At 39.5% G+C, this 19732-nt stretch overlaps 1 protein-coding gene across 2 annotated transcripts in view; it reads right to left on the reverse strand.

The window, feature by feature from the left end:
- The window catches only part of APBA2 (amyloid beta precursor protein binding family A member 2), a 413133-nt gene that overhangs the window by 246609 nt on the left and 146792 nt on the right, over positions 1 to 19732 (reverse strand). For both annotated transcript variants that reach the window (XM_044283308.1, XM_044283307.1), the window contains exon 2: positions 17897 to 18888. In XM_044283308.1, the coding sequence (XP_044139243.1) occupies positions 17897 to 18859 (963 nt within the window). In that variant the 5' untranslated portion in view covers positions 18860 to 18888. The remainder of the gene's footprint in view (positions 1 to 17896; positions 18889 to 19732) is intronic.

The following is a 19732-nucleotide window of genomic DNA, read 5'->3' on the forward strand; positions in this document are numbered from 1 at the left end:
ACACTGTTTTTTGGTTTAATTTTTTATTTTTATTTTTTAAATTACGGTACACCCCAAAACATTGGGAAATATAGCCTGTGATAACGCCCCCTGCCGTGCTAAACACATGTTCAGACAATACACTGGCTGCAGGGCAGTCCAGCACCTCCAAGGCATAAAGGGCAAGCTCAGGCCATGTGCCCAATTTGGAGACCCAGAAGTTGAAGAGGGCAGACCCATCATTTAGTACGTGTAGACATGTGCACACATACTGCTACACCATGTTGCTGAAATGCTGCCTCCCGCTAAGACGTTCCATATTAGCTGGTGGTGCTGGTTGTTGTGGTGTGCTGACAAAGCGTTTACACATTTTGGCCATACTAACCCTGCCTTCTAAGGTGCTTGTGGTGCCCCAGCTGCGTTGGTGACCTCTTCCTCCTCCTCTGCCTTCGCCTTGTGCTTCCACTGTGCCCCCGCTGTTAGGTGGGAATGCCACCAGCACCACGTCTACCAGCGTGCGCTTATACTCGCGCATCTTACGATCACACTCCAGTGACTGAATTAAGGATGGTACGTTGTCCTTGTAATGGGGATCCAGCAGCGTGGCCACCCAGTAATCAGCACAAGTTAGAATGTGGGCAACTCGGCGGTCGTTGTGGAGACACTGCAGCATGTAATCGCTCATGTGTGCCAGGCTGCCCAGAGGCAACGAAAAACTGTCCTCTGTGGGAGGTGTATCGTCTGTGTCCTCTGTATCCCCCCAGCCACGCACCAGTGATGGCCATGAGCTGGTTTGGGTGCCATCCTGCTGTGAACACGGTTCCTCCTCCTCCATCTCCACCTCCTCATCCTCCAGAACTGTGCCCTGGCTGGACAATTGTGTACCTGGCAATTGTGGGTGCAGGAACCCACCATCAGAGGCACTTGCGAATGACTGGCCGGAAACCCTATGAAATGATCCCTCTTCCGCCTCCTCCTCCTGTGCCACATCCTCTTCCATCATCGCCAGCAACGTTTTTTCAAGGAGGCATAGAAGTGGGATAGTAACGCTGAGAACGGCGTTATCGGCACTGGCCATGTTCTCAAAACAGCGCAACAAGGAACACAGGTCTCGCATAGAGGCCCAGTCATTAGTAGTGAAGTGGTGCTGTTCCGCAGAGCGACTAACCTGTGCGTGCTGCAGCTGAAGCTCGCACAGTCTGGCCAGCATGTGCAAGATGGAGTTCCACCTTGTGGGCACGTCGCATATGAGGTGGTGAGCGGGAAGGCCGAAGTTAAGCTGCAGAACTGACAGGTGAGCAGCAGCAGGGTGAGAACGCCGAAAGTGCGCACAGAAGGCCCGCACTTTATGCAGCAGCTCTGATATATCGGGGTCATTTTTAAGGAACCTCTGCACCAACAAATTCAGCACATGGGCCAGGGATGTGCATCAAACCGGCTAGTCCCAGAGCTGCTACGAAATTTCACCCATTATCGCACACCACCAGGCCGGGCTTGAGGCTCACTGGCACCAACCACTCATCGGTCTGTTGTTCAAGGCCCGTCCACAGCTCCTGCGCAGTTAGGGGTTTGTTCCAAAAATTGCTGCTGTCGTTTATCCTTGGCTGTGCTGAAGTTGGTGGTGAAGGTGTTACGCTGACCGGATGAGGAGCCGGTAGAGGACAAGGAAGCGCAATAGGAGGAGGAAGCAAAAGAAGGCAAACTGAAGCACCCTGCAATCCTCGGTGGTGGAAGGACATGCGCCAAACTGCTATCCGCCTCAGGCCCAGCCGCCACTGCATTTACCCAGTGTGCTGTTATGGCGCTATAACGTCCCTGACCGTGCTTACTGGTCCACGTATCCGTAGTTAGGTGGACCTTGCCACAGATGGCATTGCGCAGTGCACACCTGATTTTGTCCCCCACTTGGTTGTGCAGTAAAGGGATGGCACGCCTGGAAAAGTAGTGGCGGCTGGACACAACGTACTGTGGGACAGCCACCGCCATAAGGCTTTTAAAACTCTCCGTCTCCATCAGACGGAATGACAGCATTTCAAAGGACAGTAATTTTGAAATGCTGGCATTCAGGGCCAGGGATCGCGGGTGGGTAGGGGGGTACTTCCTCTTCCTCTCCAGTGTTTGGGAGATGGAGATCTGAATGCTTCCGTGGGACATTGTGGAGATGCTTGGTTACCCAGGTAGTGGTGTGGCTGGCAGATCCTCTGTTTGCGGAGGTGGATGAAGAGGCCGACACTGCAGCAGAAAAGGAAGTAGAAGGAGCCAGAGACCTTTCTTGGTTTTTGAGATGTCTACTACACTGCAGCTCGTGCTTTGCACTTAGATGCCTTGTCATGCAGGTTGTGCTCAGGTTGAGAATCTCGCTTCAGGCTCTGATTGCACAGCATGCAAACCATTTGTCTCTTGCCGTCAGCACATTGTCTGAAGAACTGCCATGCCAGGGAACTCCTTGGAGCTGGCATTGGTGTGCTCGGTCCCTTGCTGCGGTGGGCAGTAGCAGGCGTACTGTCTAGGGGACGGCCGCTCCACTTTTGCACCCTGCTCCCTCTTCTACTGTGCTGATGGCTCTGTGCGACCACCGCCTCTTCCTCCAAACTACACAGGTCACTCGCATGACCTCGATTCCATGTGGGGTCGAGGACCTCATCATCCTCCACATCATCTTCCACCCAGTCTTCACCCCTGCCCTCCTTGTCGGTCTGGACACTTTCGAAAGCCACAGCAGTTGGCACCTGTGTTTCGTCATCATCCAAGACGTGCTGCGGTGGTCCTCCCACATACTCCTCTTGAAACATAAGTGGTTGGGCATCGGTGCACTCAATCTCTTCCACTTCTGGGGCAGGGCTAGGTGGATGGTCCTGAGAAACCCTGCTAGCAGAGTCATCAAAAAGCAGAAGAGACTGCTGCATGACTTGGGGCTCAGACTGCTTGACTGATTTGCAAGGGGGTAAGGTGAAAGACTGATGAACATCGGCTGCAGGTGCCAACTCTGAACTTTCAGCAGGAGACTGGGTGGGAAATAATGTAAAGGAACTGGAGGCACTGTCAGCAACCCAATCTACTATAGCCTGTACTTGTTCTGGCCTCACCATTCGTAGAGCCGCATTAGGCCTGACCAAATATCGCTTAAGGTTCTGTCGCCTACTCGCACCTAAGGAAGGTGTTTCACTTGAGCGTGTAGCTAGCACAGATCGGCCACGTCCTGTCCCTGCAACAGGAGGTCCACCAGCAGCACCACAACAGGGGCCAACGTCTCTTATTTGACGATATATTTATATTTCTCAAATTTAGGATCCTGCCCAAAATGGGTGTTTTTTTTAATAACAGAATAGAACAACAGTATAAAAAGGGTGTATCTCACAATGACAGATGCAGCAAAGGATGCAAAATTAAGATTTTTGCCCTAAATAGTTTTTTTTTTTAAATAACAGAATAGAACAACTGTATCTAAAGGGTGTATCTCACAATGACAGATGCACCAAAGGCTGCAAAATAAATATTTAGCCCAAAATTGGTGTTTTTTTTATAACAGAATAGCACAGCAGTATCTAAAGCTATTTCTAACTGTATTTCTAGCTTAAATTGCACACTAATGCGGAAGAAGCCCCAGATGGAGGTTATTGCAAAAAATGGTTGTTTTTTAAAACCCATAAAATTATTGAAGTATTTCAAGCTTGTTTTTAACAATCACAGATGCAGCAAAGGCTGCAATATTAAATACTTTGCCCAAAAAGGGTGTTTTTTTAATAACAGAATATGACAGTAGTATATAACTCTTGAATTTCACACTGACAGATGCAGACAAGGCCGCAAATTAAGTATTTTGCCCAAATAGGATGTTTTTTTAATTACAGAATATGACAGCAGTTTACAACGCTTGAATTTCACACGTACAGATGCAGCAAGGGCTGTAAAATTGAGTATTTTGCCCAAAAAGGGTGTTTTTTAAAACCCAGAAAATTATAGCTGTATTTGTAGCTTAAATTGCACACTGACTAATGCGGCATAGGCCCAAGATGGAGTGTATTGCCAAAAATGGGTGTTTTTTAAAAGCCAGAAAATTATTGAATTATTTAAAGCTTGTTTTTAACAATCACAGATGCAGCAAAGGCTGCAATATTAAGTACTTTGCCCAAAAAGGGTGTTTTTTAATAACAGAATATGACAGCAGTATATAAAGCTTAAATTTCACACGTACAGATGCAACAAGGGCTGTAAAATTTAGTATTTTGCCCAAAAAGGGTGTTTTTTTTTAAACCCAGAAAATTATTGCTGTATTTCTAGCTTAAATTGCACACTAATGCGGAAGAGGCCCCAGATGGAGGTTATTGCAAAAAATGGTTGTTTTTTAAAACCCATAAAATTATTGAAGTATTTCAAGCTTGTTTTTAACAATCACAGATGCAGCAAAGGCTGCAATATTAAATACTTTGCCCAAAAAGGGTGTTTTTTTTATAACAGAATTAGTGATGAGCGGCAGGGGTCATATTCGAATTTGCGATATTTCACAATTTTTTTTTAGAATATTCGTCGAATATTCGAAAATTAAAGATTTTTTTTTTTACTCGAAAAATCAGCAAGGTAATGATTGCATAATATGCAAATTTTTATAATTCTGATTTTTTGATTCAAATTTTTAGTGCAAATTTTTCAACTTACAACTATTAGACAAAGAAGATTATAGCATTATATTAGCTAAATTGCTCTATATTCGATTTTTTTCGAATATTCGCTATATTGCGTTTTTTCAAATATTTGTAATATTGTAAAACAAGAATATATAGCAATATAGCGAATACTCGAAAAAATGAATATAGAGCAATTTAGCTAATATAGTGCTATAATCTTCTTTCTCTAAAATAGTTGTAATTTTTTTCTCATCTGAAGTTCAGATTGGAAAAAAATTCAACTATAGAAAAAAACATTATAGCACTATATTAGCTAAATTGCTCTATATCAGTTTTTTCGAATATTCGCTATATTGCTATAACTTCGGTTTTTCGAATATTCGTAATATTCTAAAACAAGAATATATAGCAATATAGCGAATATTCGAAAAAACGAACATAGAGCAAAATTCGCAAACACTACTACTCCTAAAGTCAAGTATATTGCAGCCTTCTTATTGGCCCACAAGCTAGTAGCAGGAAGGGATCATGTGTACTGATAAAAAAAAATATCAAAAAAAAAATCGGAAAAAAAAAAAATCTGAATTTTTGTTTTCGAATATTCAAAATTACGAATATATATAACTATATTCGAAATATTCGCGAATTTTCGAAGTACCTATATTCGCGATAAAAATTTGAAATTCGAATATTCGTGATCAACACTAAACAGAATATGACAGCAGTATATAACTCTTGAATTTCACACTGACAGATGCAGACAAGGCCGCAAATTAAGTATTTTGCCCAAATAGGATGTTTTTTTTATTACAGAATATGACAGCAGTTTACAACGCTTGAATTTCACACGTACAGATGCAGCAAAGGCTGTACAATTGAGTATTTTGCCCAAAAAGGGTGTTTTTTAAAACCCAGAAAATTATAGCTGTATTTGTAGCTTAAATTGCACACTGACTAATGCGGCATAGGCCCAAGATGGAGTGTATTGCCAAAAATGGGTGTTTTTAAAAAGCCAGAAAATTATTGAATTATTTAAAGCTTGTTTTTAACAATCACAGATGCAGCAAAGGCTGCAATATTAAGTACTTTGCCCAAAAAGGGTGTTTTTTAATAACAGAATATGACAGCAGTATATAAAGCTTAAATTTCACACGTACAGATGCAACAAGGGCTGTAAAATTTAGTATTTTGCCCAAAAAGGGTGTTTTTTTTAAACCCAGAAAATTATTGCTGTATTTCTAGCTTAAATTGCACACTAATGCGGAAGAGGCCCCAGATGGAGGTTATTGCAAAAAATGGGTGTTTTTTAAAACCCATAAAATTATTGAAGTATTTCAAGCTTGTTTTTAACAATCACAGATGCAGCAAAGGCTGCAATATTAAATACTTTGCCCAAAAAGGGTGTTTTTTTTTATAACAGAATTAGTGATGAGCGGCAGGGGTCATATTCGAATTCGCGATATTTCACAATTTTTTTTTAGAATATTCGTCGAATATTCGAAAATTAACGATTTTTTTTTTACTCGAAAAATCAGCAAGGTAATGATTGCATAATATGCAAATTTTTATAATTCTGATTTTTTTATTCAAATTTTTAGTGCAAATTTTTCAACTTACAACTATTAGACAAAGAAGATTATAGCATTATATTAGCTAAATTGCTCTATATTCGATTTTTTTCGAATATTCGCTATATTGCGTTTTTTCAAATATTTGTAATATTGTAAAACAAGAATATATAGCAATATAGCGAATACTCGAAAAAATGAATATAGAGCAATTTAGCTAATATAGTGCTATAATCTTCTTTCTCTAATAGTTGTAATTTTTTTCTCATCTGAAGTTCAGATTGGAAAAAAATTCAACTATAGAAAAAACATTATAGCACTATATTAGCTAAATTGCTCTATATCAGTTTTTTCGAATATTCGCTATATTGCTATAACTTCAGTTTTTCGAATATTCGTAATATTCTAAAACAAGAATATATAGCAATATAGCGAATATTCGAAAAAACGAATATAGAGCAAAATTCGCAAACACTACTACTCCTAAAGTCAAGTATATTGCAGCCTTCTTATTGGCCCACAAGCTAGTAGCAGGAAGGGATCATGTGTACTGATAAAAAAAAATCGGAAAAAAAAAAAAATCGGAAAAAAAAAAATCGGAATTTTTGTTTTCGAATATTCGAAATTACGAATATATATAACTATATTCGAAATATTCGTGAATTTTCGAAGTACCTATATTCGCGATAAAAATTTGAAATTCGAATATTCGTGATCAACACTAAACAGAATATGACAGCAGTATATAACTCTTGAATTTCACACTGACAGATGCAGACAAGGCCGCAAATTAAGTATTTTGCCCAAATAGGATGTTTTTTTTATTACAGAATATGACAGCAGTTTACAACGCTTGAATTTCACACGTACAGATGCAGCAAAGGCTGTACAATTGAGTATTTTGCCCAAAAAGGGTGTTTTTTAAAACCCAGAAAATTATAGCTGTATTTGTAGCTTAAATTGCACACTGACTAATGCAGCATAGGCCCAAGATGGAGTGTATTGCCAAAAATGGGTGTTTTTTAAAAGCCAGAAAATTATTGAATTATTTAAAGCTTGTTTTTAACAATCACAGATGCAGCAAAGGCTGCAATATTAAGTACTTTGCCCAAAAAGGGTGTTTTTTTAATAACAGAATATGACAGCTTTTTTTTAAACCCAGAAAATTATTGCTGTATTTCTAGCTTAAATTGCACACTGACTAATGCTGCAAAGGCCACAGATGTAGGGTCTTGCCAAAAATGGGTGTTTTTTTTAAAACCCAGAATATAATTGCAGTAGTTCAAGCTTCTATTTGACTGTCACAAATACACATATGCTGTGCTGCTGCACAGAACTTGCATAAAATGGCAGCCACCGCCGCCCACCTAACTAACAGACAGATAAAAGTAATTTTTATGGGTCTCTTTCAAAAAGCGCCATAAAATAGCCCACACCGAACCAGAACTTTTACTGAAATGTTCGGGTTCGGGGTCCAAAAATCCTAACGTTCGGTACAATCCCGAACTTCACAGTTCGAGTTCGCTCAACCCTAATGTGGAATAGTTCTTAGCCTGAAGGAAGGAGGTTTTATGTGAATCGACTTTGGATGTTTCATCCGAAGTCGATTCGCTCATCTCTAATCACAGCTGAGGCCAGTAAATACAATGTACAATATTTCCAGTCAGTTAATTATGATGGCCAGTGAATGGCTGCAGTGTTCAAAATGTCCATGGATGAGAGATCATCACTTCCAGTCTGCCAGGGACCGGAAGCAGGCTGGACGGAAATCTCAACACTGGAACTGAGAGTATTTAAAAAGGTGAGTAGGTTCCTTGGGGAGAGAGTTAGACAACCCCTTTAATACAATATAATATTTATATTTTAAATAATTCAATTTTATGTAATATTGAAATCAGAATTTGCCATGAAACATTGTGTTCTCTGTAGAAATGTGTAAATTAAAGAGTTTACAATGTATTCCACCTCCTGGATTTAAGGCAGACAAAATACAAATGTATGAATGCAAATCAGCATTTCAGATATTTGATACTTGTTTTATAAAAGGCAGTTTGTGCCTCTTTACAAGAATCAACAGGCTGATTAAACATTTACCAGAACACCTCAAAGGCTCCTTCACACTTGTGTATGAAAATATATGTAATATAGATTTTGTTTTGCAATCTGTTCAGTTTTTTGGTTTTGCAATGTATCCTCAGGAACATGGAGATTGATGCAATGGACTCATTAAGGGTACTTTCACACTTGCGGCAGTGGATTCCGGCAGGTCGTGCCATCTCCGGAACTGCCTGCCGACATCCGCAAATGCGGACGCAAACGGATTGCATTTGTCAGCCTGATCCGGATGCGGAATTATCTGAAAAATGCATTGAAATACCGGATCCGTCTCTCCGGTGTCATTCAGAAAAACGGATCTGGTATTTATTTTTTCACTTTTAAAGGTCTGCGCATGCGCAGACTGGAAGGCTCGATCTGTTTTGCCGGAACACCTAATTCCGGAACCGGCACTGATACATGTCAATGGAAATTATTGCGGATCTGGAATTTTGGCAAGTGTTCAGGATTTTTTGCCGGAGAGAAAACTGCAGCATGCTGTGTTATTTTCTCCGGCTAAAAAACGTAAGAGGGACTGAACTGATGTATCCTGATACATACTGAACGGAATGCTCTCCATTCAGAATGCATTAGGATAAAACTGATCAGTTTTTTTCCGGTATTGAGCTCCTGTGATGGAACTCAACACCGGAAAAGAAAAATTCTAGTGTGAAAGTACCCTAAAACGCTAAGCAAGATTCTTAGCAGAATTCTATATAGTATGTCTCAGAAACACTAAATACAAAACGTGTACAATTTTTTATTTTTTTTTAATCCCAGCCTTTCCCCCCTTTATTCCTCCCTTTTCTCTTATTTTTTCACATGGTACAATTAAAACTGAGAAATACACTACTCACAAAACGTTAGGGAAATTTTGTTTTCGGGTGAAATTTATGGAAAACTTAAAATAAAAAGTTCCCGCTACAGTGCTATTGTATCATGAAAGTAGGACATTTAAGTAGAAGCATGCAATGGTGATTTCCTCAATCAATAAACAATTTATTGAAACAAAAGCCCACAACAGTGGTGGATATACCCCCACAAAAATGTCAGTGTCTCAATAACTTGTCATGTGGCCTTGAGCATCAATTACAGCTTGACAACGTATCATGCTTTTCACAAGTTGACTTATTGTCTGCTTAGGCATGGCATCCCACTCTTCTTGAAGGACGGCCCTCAGGTCATTGAGGTTTTGGGGTACAGAGTTACGAGCCTCTACACGGTGACTCAGCTAATCCCATAGGTTTTCAAAGGGATTCAGGTCTGAAAAAAGTGCAAGTCACTCCATTTGAGCTACCCCAGTCTCCAGCAGCTGTTCTATAATGATGCAACCTCGTTGACCTCGTTGAACATTGTCGTCCATGAAGATTATATTAGGCCTGTGTTGTTTATGCAGAAGCACAATGACTGGATTAATGATGTTATTCAAGTAGTATGGGCTTGTCATTGTACTATTCATAAAGTGTAGGGAAGTTGACTAGACACACCTGCCCATGCTGTAACACCACCACCACCAAAGGCTTGTCTGGTGACAATAGTGGCTGATGCATAGCGCTCTCCTTGACGTCTCCAAAATAGTTGGTTGCCATCATTTTTACTCTGCGCTAATTAACTTCCATCAGTGAACAGCACTGAGGCCTACTGGTCCCTCATTCAGCATAGATGCTCCCTGGCCCATCCAAGACAATGACACCTGTGCCTGGTGGTGTAGTCAGGTACTCTTGCAGGTCGTCTTGCACGCAGACCATGCGGATGTAAACGGTTTTGAATGATCTGATGCGACACTTGGGTGCCTCTCACCTCCCTTAAATGTACCTGGAGTTTTGTGGCATTCAACATCCGGTTCTGCAGGGCATTGTTGACAATGAAGTGGTCATCAGTGTGGGATATGGCCCAAGGACGTCCACTTATATGCCTTTCTGTGACTCTTCCAGTCTCTCTGTATCTCTGTTGCAACCTGCTGATGACACTCTGTGACACTCTAAGGTCAGTGACCACTTCCGTCTGAGAACATCCTACTTGAAGACTCGCAATGGTGAGGTACTGTTGATCAATTGTTAGGTGTCATCCTGGTCTCATGATGTCAAAATGTGAACAGCATGATGAGGAGGACTGTTTAAATTCCAATTCTAATTGAACCAGGACATTTATTGGACGATTCATGGATCAAACACCTGTTGTGAATTTAGGCGTTAAGCTACTATAGAAAAGAAAGTTGTGCAAAAAGTACTGAAACATTGAACAGTTGGACATGTGCATTCAAAAGTTTAGAGAAGGCCATATTAAGTTCACCTGTAAAGGTTAGACTGCATTTTAGGTTCATCCTGAAATTTTATCCACAAGCCAAATATCCCTAACTTTTTGTGAGTAGTGTATATAAAGAGATCATGTCCTTCTGTCTTAGTGGATCAGCCATGCGCCTTCATCCTCACAATCCTGTGACTGGCTGTAAGACAACTGGCTGGAGCAAGAGCATCCCTCATCCGCCCTGTTTGCAATAGGTCAAAACTATGGTAAGCCCCACAGACAAAAAATTTAACAGGTCAGCAGGAGATTAATTCAAGTGCTCTCTGCAGGAATTCTCCAAGACTGCTTCAAGACCATGCAGAAAATGAAGTGGGCTGACAAGCAGCGAGGGCAACTATATTTCTTGTTTCCTTTTATCAATTCTTTTTAGTGTTCCTTTAAGGGAGCAAGTTAACAAGAAAGAGCAAGTTACTACGAGCTATGTTAATGAGTCTCTAATATCTCACAAAGGCCCCCAATTAACCCCAATAATTAGGCTGTCTGTAACAAATAAAGGAAGCAGGTAGCAGTGACTAATGAGATTCCTCAGAGCATCCCCTTTCAAGTTGAAGCCAAAATCAGTGACACTTAAAGAGTCTTAAAGAGTGCTTCCAAAAAAATATAAAAATGGGCATTAGTACATTAAACCTTGCCTACACTGCTGTATATGATGAGCACTCCTGCCTGGTGCCATGTTTTTTATAATTTTATCCATGTACATTGCTGTTTATGCAATAGCCTAATTATAATATATTGCGAGTAAAACAAAGATGCTTCTAAAGACATGAGAACCATGTATAAATGCTTTATGTCTGATAGACTTTGGAATGAGGCCAAACTCAGTCTGCACAATATTGTGGAGACTTCTTTGCATCTGCATCTGCTAGTCTTCTTTCTACTGGGGCTATATGGTGACGTGTTGTCAAACAGCGAGTCTCCGAAAAGTTGCTGTGATTTACAGCGGTGATTTGGCTGTAAGACTGACACAGTGATCTTGGCTGTGACACTTGCTGTACGACCACCGTTTAGTAATGAGAAGGAGATAACATTTAATCACTGTCTGGTAATATTTGCTTGTGGTATAATTTAATAATGTTATATGTACATAATTTTTTGTGTGGGTGGGGGACATATACCTTGATGCTTTTGCCCCATTATTTTAAGACCCGAGCAATGCCCCTGAAAGCACTAGAAATCACCTCCGCAGCTTTCTGCATACCACCTTCTAAAATGACTGATTGTGATTATATTGTTATAACAACATGTAAGAATTTTGCACCCCAATTTTAATTTTCCACAGAGTCACAATGTGTCTTAAATTGGCTCTGCCAAGATGCAGGATGCGCAATGATGACTTCAAGGAGAGGAGGTGAATGCTGTGTTATGTTGTCCGGGTATGGAACCTGTTGTAAGTACCTGCCTGTAGATACTGACCTACATATCATTTTTAATATCCTGGCTGGAAAGTTGCTTTAAACAGATAATTGAATAACAGGAAAGAACAAAGGTAATGAACAAAAAGTTTTTGAGATCATATTAAGAAAAAATACTGCCTACTTACAATTGCAAATTAACTGAATTTTCTATACTTATCTCGCTCTCTGAATACAAAAACATTATGAATGCAATTTAATGTGTCAAGTTGATAAAATACTGAGGACAGCTATAAACAGAAAACACATACAACTCATACTCCGTCTTTCACTATTTCATATAAGTCTATAATAATTAGACAACAGCTTTTAAGAAGTGAAATTGCTAAAGGGAGGACTTTTTTATCTCAAATTATTATTCAAGTTACAGTGAACAAAAAGATGATTAATACAGCATGATCTGCATAATTTACATAATTACTGCCTCAGGTTATGCTGTCCTCTTACAGTTAAGACTTACATGAACAGAGTTTTCAAATGTCTGAAGAAGAATTCCTACAGGAAATCTCAGCGATTCAACTCCACTACTTAATATTCTCAATCATTATCTCAGAAACTCTGTCGCGCCAAAAAGCTCCAGATTAAACAGAGCCAGTGATGCCCTCTCCTGGTTCATCTCACTGGGGCTGTAGCAGAGGTCTTCCTGATTCGAGATGTAATTTTAAGCTGATTAACTGGTACTGTCACACAATGTAATGTCACAAAGAGATGCCACGAAGCCTCATAAAAATGCATTTAGTAACACGTTGCGCGAATAAATCTGAACTGCACGTCTATGCTTTAAAAGGTAAACCTGTTATTTCTCGTTCATTGAGTGATTGGTAGCACATGTGGCAAATATCCAGAACTTCCACGTACAAACACTCATCCACTATAATTGTCACAAGCAGCAGCAGTAAATAAAACATCATTTTTAACAAATAATAGTAACAGTTGCCAGTAAACTGTAAACCAGTGAGTCTTACTACAATTAGAATCTAGGGCTCACTCACAGTGGTGTGTGAGATATGTTGAGTGGCAAGAAATGGCATGGGATAGTGTGACCTGTCTGTAAACATTCTCATTCAAAGCAAGTAGTCGTGTATCTTTTTTTATTCTTGAAGACGCTTCACTAGTTATCCGACTGGCTATCTCAATTAGAATGGCTTTTACGAGAATTCTCGGGCATTAGGTACTGGTGACTTGTGCTTTGGTCATGGAGACAAGGCTACTTTCACACTCGCGTTTTGGGCGGATCCGTCATGGATCTGCAAAAACGGATCTGTTACAATAATACAACCGCATGCATCCGTCATAAATGTATCGGTTTGTATTATCTGTAACATAGCCAAGACGAATCTGACATGAACTCCATTGAAAGTCAATGGGAGACAGAACCATTTTCTATTGTGCCAGATTGTGTCAAAGAAAACAGATCCATCCCCATTGACTTACATTGTGTGCCAGGACGGATCTGTTTGGCTCAGTTTCGTCAAGCGGACAGCAAAACACTGCAGGCAGCATTTTGGTGTCCGCCTCCAGAGCAGAATGGAGACTGATCGGAGGCAAACTGATGCATTCTGAGCAGATCCTTTTCCATTCAGAATGCATTAGGGTAAAACTGATCCGTTTTGGACCACTTGTGAGAGCCCTGAACGAATCTCACAAACGGAAAGCCAAAACGCGAGTGTGAAAGTAGCCTAATATGTTATTGCTATTAGGTGTTAGAAAACTACCTTGGGAGAGGTGTTAGAAAAGCACTGTATATGGCAGATAATAGACGTGAATGTCAAGATTGCCAGTAAAGGTGCGAAACAGGGCAGAAGGAAGAACTTGGTTCTTCTGTATATAACTGGGGCATCTGAAAAGCTCAGAAGAATTTTCTATAAAAATTGCATCCCTGTCTAATTTAAACCTGGCAACACACTGAGGGCAGCAACTGGTTCACCCAAAAGACCCTACGCCAAAATACAAAAAGAGAAATATTGTATAGGTAGTCCAGTGCAGTGAGGAGTGCAAAGAGTTGTAAAGTGGGGAAACAAAACAGCAGATACATCAGTGTATGGCCCAGCACAAAATAGCCAAAAACTACAGTAAGGATTCAGCTGTGTACTCACATCTTAAGGACAAAGGAGATTCGTTTGATGACAACGAGGTTTGCATCTTTGACACAGAGAAGGACTGGTTCAAAAGAGGCATGAAATAACTATTTATGTTAAATTGGAGGAACCAAGCTTAAATAGAGGTGGTGAGGTACAACATTTATTGCCTGCCACTTACAATGCTGCTCTAACATCTAACAGCCAATAAGATGACTAGCAAAATATATGACTCATTACTACTTATAGTATGACATAGAAAACCATTTATTGTTATTGTTTATGGAAGCAGTCAAAAATCTCACCACATACACAAGAACATTGCCAATGCAAGTTCTAGGAGATCAGTTGACTATGACTTTGCAATACATTCTGCATTTAAAATAAAAGCAAAACAACTACAGGACTTATAAAACAGCACAAAGGCTCATTCCTTTTTTGTTAAAATTGTAAATCCAATGGCTGGGATACATGAAATCTATCTTTTTTCTCTAAATACTATTCACTATGTCGTGACAAATTCAAAGGCCAGACACTATCCCAAATAAAACCATTAGCAACTTTAAATAGAATGGATTCAGAATTTCTGAAATTGGCACAGACAGAAATTAATCCATTTGGTGATAAAGCTAGCAGAAGGTATGATGCATTGTGCATTTAGTTTACATCTCCTAGATTTTTTGCCAATGACAGAGCTTTTGTAATAAAAATGACTCAAAGGGCTTTAATAAAGGCCAGCTGCCAAACAGAATCCATCACCCTAACACAATCTGAACTTCCAAAACAAACAGAACAAGTATTAGCCAAAAGACCAAAATGACAAATACATGCAATGCATCCTTGTGACAAATCCCAGTATGACAACCTGACCTACGCTCTGTAATGGCTACCAGCTGTCATAATACAATGGGTAGTCAGGCCTTTAACCTGGTGTGTGCTACTTATAAACAACGTGGGTTGAGGTCCAGACTCCAGATATCTCAAGGCCTTAGAGAAATGGAAGGGCTTTATTTGTTTGTTTTTACTACCTGAGGACACCAGATAGTAACAATATCCTTTTATATTTTCTGATTGCAGATTTTTATTAATTCTATTTCCTGAACATGATTATGGGGGTCGCCATATTTCCAAACCTGTTCTTAACAGTAATTACAGACCAAGAAGAGGTGCCTATTATTATTATTATTATTATTATAATTATTATTATTACTATTAATAGTAGCCAATGGGAAAACGGCAGGATTTTATGCTTTTTGTTTAAATATAGATATAAGCATGGAAAATTAAAAATAACTTCATCCAAAATTAGTTACAAATATTTTAAACATAAAAAAGTGATTTAAACAATGTTATTTTAAAAAAATCTGGCAATGTTCTCATCTGTGGAGGCAAAATGGTTTCTTCACTACTTTCCCTTCCACCATACACTGAATCCGCCATATCTGCTGCACTCATGAGACCACATGGATTGGCTGCAGACTCATCCACTCAGGTGCCAACCAGATATGTTCCTGAGTCTGCCTGTTCAGCTGCATACTGTAAATATAGTTGAACAGGAGAACTCAGGAACACATACGGTCAGGATCTGAGTGGGAGTTTCCAAAGCCAGTCCTGGCAGATATGCGAGTTCAGTGAAAATGGCAGAATCGGAAGCGTGACGGAGGACACCATTTGGTTTACATTGATCAGAAGGCTGCTAGATTTTTAGAAAAGTCTGAGGAACCCTATTTATACATTTTTCCCATCATGTGATTGCATATCGCTAGGATATGCCATCATTTTTTGACTGGTGGGGGTTCATACCACGTGGACCTCAGCGATCCTGAGAATGAAAAGGGTGCTGTTGTACCATTGCATAATATTTACATTTTTCCCTGCACAGAGGCTTGGCGGCCATCCAGCTTGGCGGCCATCCAGGGATCTGCAGCTTTTTCATCATATTGTAAAAATAATTAAATGTGACCTATTTTGTTGATTATTTATCGCCATCACCGGGGGAATATGGAAAGGGCTCGTCGAGATGGGACATGACACTTAACATAGTGATGGGACAAGCCACTTAATATACTGATATTGAGTGCTGATCTAAAGATGGACATACACAGTCTAAAGTTGATCAACTGGATGTTTCAACCAAAACAATCATTCCTCTAGTGAAATTTAACAATGAATTATACTTTTAGCCAACCTACAACAGGCCATCATTAAATTCTCACACAATAGTTAATCGTCCACAAATGATCTTTCACCGAAAGAACATTCCCAGAAATATTCTTTACGGTCCATTCACACGTCCGATGTTTCTTTCCTGATCTGTTCCGTTTTTTGCGGAACAGATCTGGACCAGATCTGGACCCATTCATTTTCAATGGGTCCTGAAAAAAAATCTGACATTGTGCTGTCTGATTTTTTTCAGGACCCATTGAAAATGAATGGGTCCAGATCTGGTCCAGATCTGTTCCGCAAAAAACGGAACAGATCAGGAAAGAAACAACGGACGTGTGAATGGACCCTTAGTGTGGTGTCACCTAATACAATATGAAGTAAGGGTAAAACATTTACTAAGGGCTGTTTCACACGAGCGGATGCCGTGCGTGGCATCTGCTCTGTGAAAGAGTGCCAAGACCCGATGCAGACTGCAGAGGCACGGAGCATTATCAGTCATGTTAATGCTCCGTGCCTCTGCAGTCTGCATCGGGTCTTGGCACTCTTTCACGGAGCGGATGCCACGCACGGCATCCGCTCGTGTGAAACAGCCCTAAGAGTTTCCACAAGAATCACAATTCCACTGGCTTAAATGACTACACAAATATCAAATGCTGCCATTACAGATAGCGATAATGGTTGAGTAGCTTCCATCTGATTGTTCATATTGCTTAGTAAATATCTTGATTTATTTATTTATGAATGTTTGTGTGAGATTGAAAGGTAATTTATGTGAATATAAAGAATAAATTGGATTTATGGCAAACAGCTCTTCATATTGCTCAGCACACAGTGCTCACCTGACCTTGTGTAGACCTCCATTTTTTTTTTACAAAACTCATGTTTTTACATGCCCTTATTTAAATGTATATAGGTGCTATCATAACAGACACACATTTACACTTATGATAGGAGGTGATAACACGGACTGACATTTCTGCACCAGATTCTTAGATTAACAAATAATCTGAGCAGAACTAAAATGTCAAACATCTTCCATATTGTAGCCATCATTTTTAAAACATGTGTGACAATAGAACTGGTTTTTAAAACTGGTTATAAGAAAGGGGCTTATATTTATAGAGAAGCAGGTCAAACTGTAGAATCAAAGAACAAGCAGGATGAAATCTTCACATTTAATGAGAAAATCTAGTGAATATGTCATATATAATAGATATTCACATTGGTGAAGTCTGTGATGTTGGATCCCTGTTTAAGGATTTTTTAGAATGCTTAACGTGTGCCTATCATTTAAACAAACTTCTGACAGGGCAGACAGACATTTTAGAAGAGGTGATCAGAGATCAGTGTTCAGATTCTGAGGCCCCTAAGGAAGAAAGAGGGAGCACAAGTGCTCAGTTTGGTGTGTCCCAATATATTTCAGGGTGCTATCAATGAATGTCTTGGTAGACTTATCTGACTAATGGATTAATGGTCTACAATTTTTTATAAAAAATATAAATTAATAAATGCACAAAAAACATCTACAAATATCGTTTATCACAGTGGCTTTTACACAAGTGGGGTACTGTTGTTACTGTAAAAAATCAATGGAAAAAGGCGTTTTATAAAAGATAAAAAGAAAAAGTCACAGAGGATACAGTATTTCTAAAGTAAGTAAGACAAACCTGTTCTTGAGACCACTTCTGTCTTTCTTCTGGAGTTCGAACTTTTGTTTTATAACTTCTTTGTATATCACCATGCTTTGAAGCTGATGGAATATTCAAAGACTTTGGTCGGCTTTCATGCCTGTTTGCAGAGTGTCCTGCATCTGTTTTCTGGCATATTTCCTTATGGTCTATTGGCACAATTTCTGTTCCAACATGCTCCGGGCTCATGTCTGTTGTACTATTGATACTGCTCATACTCATACTCATTTTGATCTCAGCTACTATCTGGTCAATATCTTCCTCTTGATCCTCTACATTACCATCAGTTTTCCTTTTCTGAAATGGAGATTGGGGAAGAGAATTACCATTAGCTTCCACAGGATAGTAATCCTGATATACTTCTTCATTTTCACTATACTGAGCTGTTTCCTCCTGGTCTTGAACTTCTAATGAAGATGAATTGTCCTCCTCTAAAATCTGCATCTGGTTCTCCTGCCCTACATCTCCTTCAATACATTCTTGTTGCTGTAGTTTGGATTCTGTCCACTCATCTTCCACTGCTTCAACACATTCATCTGTATCTACGTGGTTTTCTTCAGTGTGGACATATTCCTCTCCATTGCAGTCCATGCCTTCAAGGTAGCTGTCATCTTCAGGACAGTAGCGTATGTAATAAGTGATACCTTCTTCTTCATCTGGAAGGCCTTCATCATACTCCTCATCAGAAGTATTATTCACATAATCAGAACTTGAGTCACCATCACCACTATTATCATTACAGTCTTGCTCCTCTTGATTGCTTGCAGAATGCCTATTATGTAATTGTGTATTTGTGTACTCATGAACAACAGTTTCCTCCTCATATACAGAGTCCTCCTTTTCACGACTTAAGATTTGAGGAGAAGAAGGGCAGGACCTTGGTCTCTGATCCAGCATGCTAGCCCTGGTACTGTGACGTTTCCTGCTTGCCATACTGAGCATTTCATATGACCCTCATTTCATGAAAGATTCTGAAATATACAGAGATAGAAAATTAGGTTTCCAAAGATGCACATATTGTTGAAACTCAAAACCAGATCTACAGTTACACTATTCTGGTTCTGAAGGTCATCAAATTTCTTTAAAACCTTCACATACAGCAATATTTGTCTTTATAATGGTCTGTAAGTATATTAAATTATTAACAAGTTTTTGCACAACTTTGCAAAAATCAATAGTAAATTTGAAATTTTGAATATAAGAACCTTTCCAATATTTCTTATCAGAAAAATGCCTCTTTCTTTTATCAGGCTCTTCCCTCCTAAACTAACATTATCTGTCTGGAAAGACTGCAACATACTGCCAGCTCACCCCTCCCCTTCCCTCTCTATAGACTTTTATGGGTAGCATCTAATCTGATTTTTTTAGCTGACAGTCCATCTTGGCCGATCAAAACTGAGAATGTTACTTTAGGAGTGGGTAGATTTAGAGAGCACAGTAACTGGGAAAAGATGCATTCTTCTCTGATAATATATATTATAACTTTTCCTGTTCTGCATTATTGATTTGTGCAACATTTGTCAAAAGGTAAGATGCCATTTAAGTGTCACTTTGTCACTTCGATTTCCTCAGTTAATATTATTATATGATATTCTTTGATTTATATAGGCTAGGGCTACACTGAGACTTTTTATTGATGTAGCCATGGTCTTACTATGCAACTAAATCAATATATTGTAAACAACTTTAAGGCACTACTTTTGGACTCTGTGTGATAAACTGTGTTTATCCAATATGGTTTCTAAAGGGGTATCAGAGAGGAAATAATGTTAAATATTTAATTACTAATCAACCTAATCATAGAGCTGGCAATAA

This window comes from Bufo gargarizans, chromosome 2 (assembly GCF_014858855.1).
Source record: "Bufo gargarizans isolate SCDJY-AF-19 chromosome 2, ASM1485885v1, whole genome shotgun sequence".
NCBI classification, from domain to species: Eukaryota; Metazoa; Chordata; class Amphibia; order Anura; family Bufonidae; genus Bufo; species Bufo gargarizans.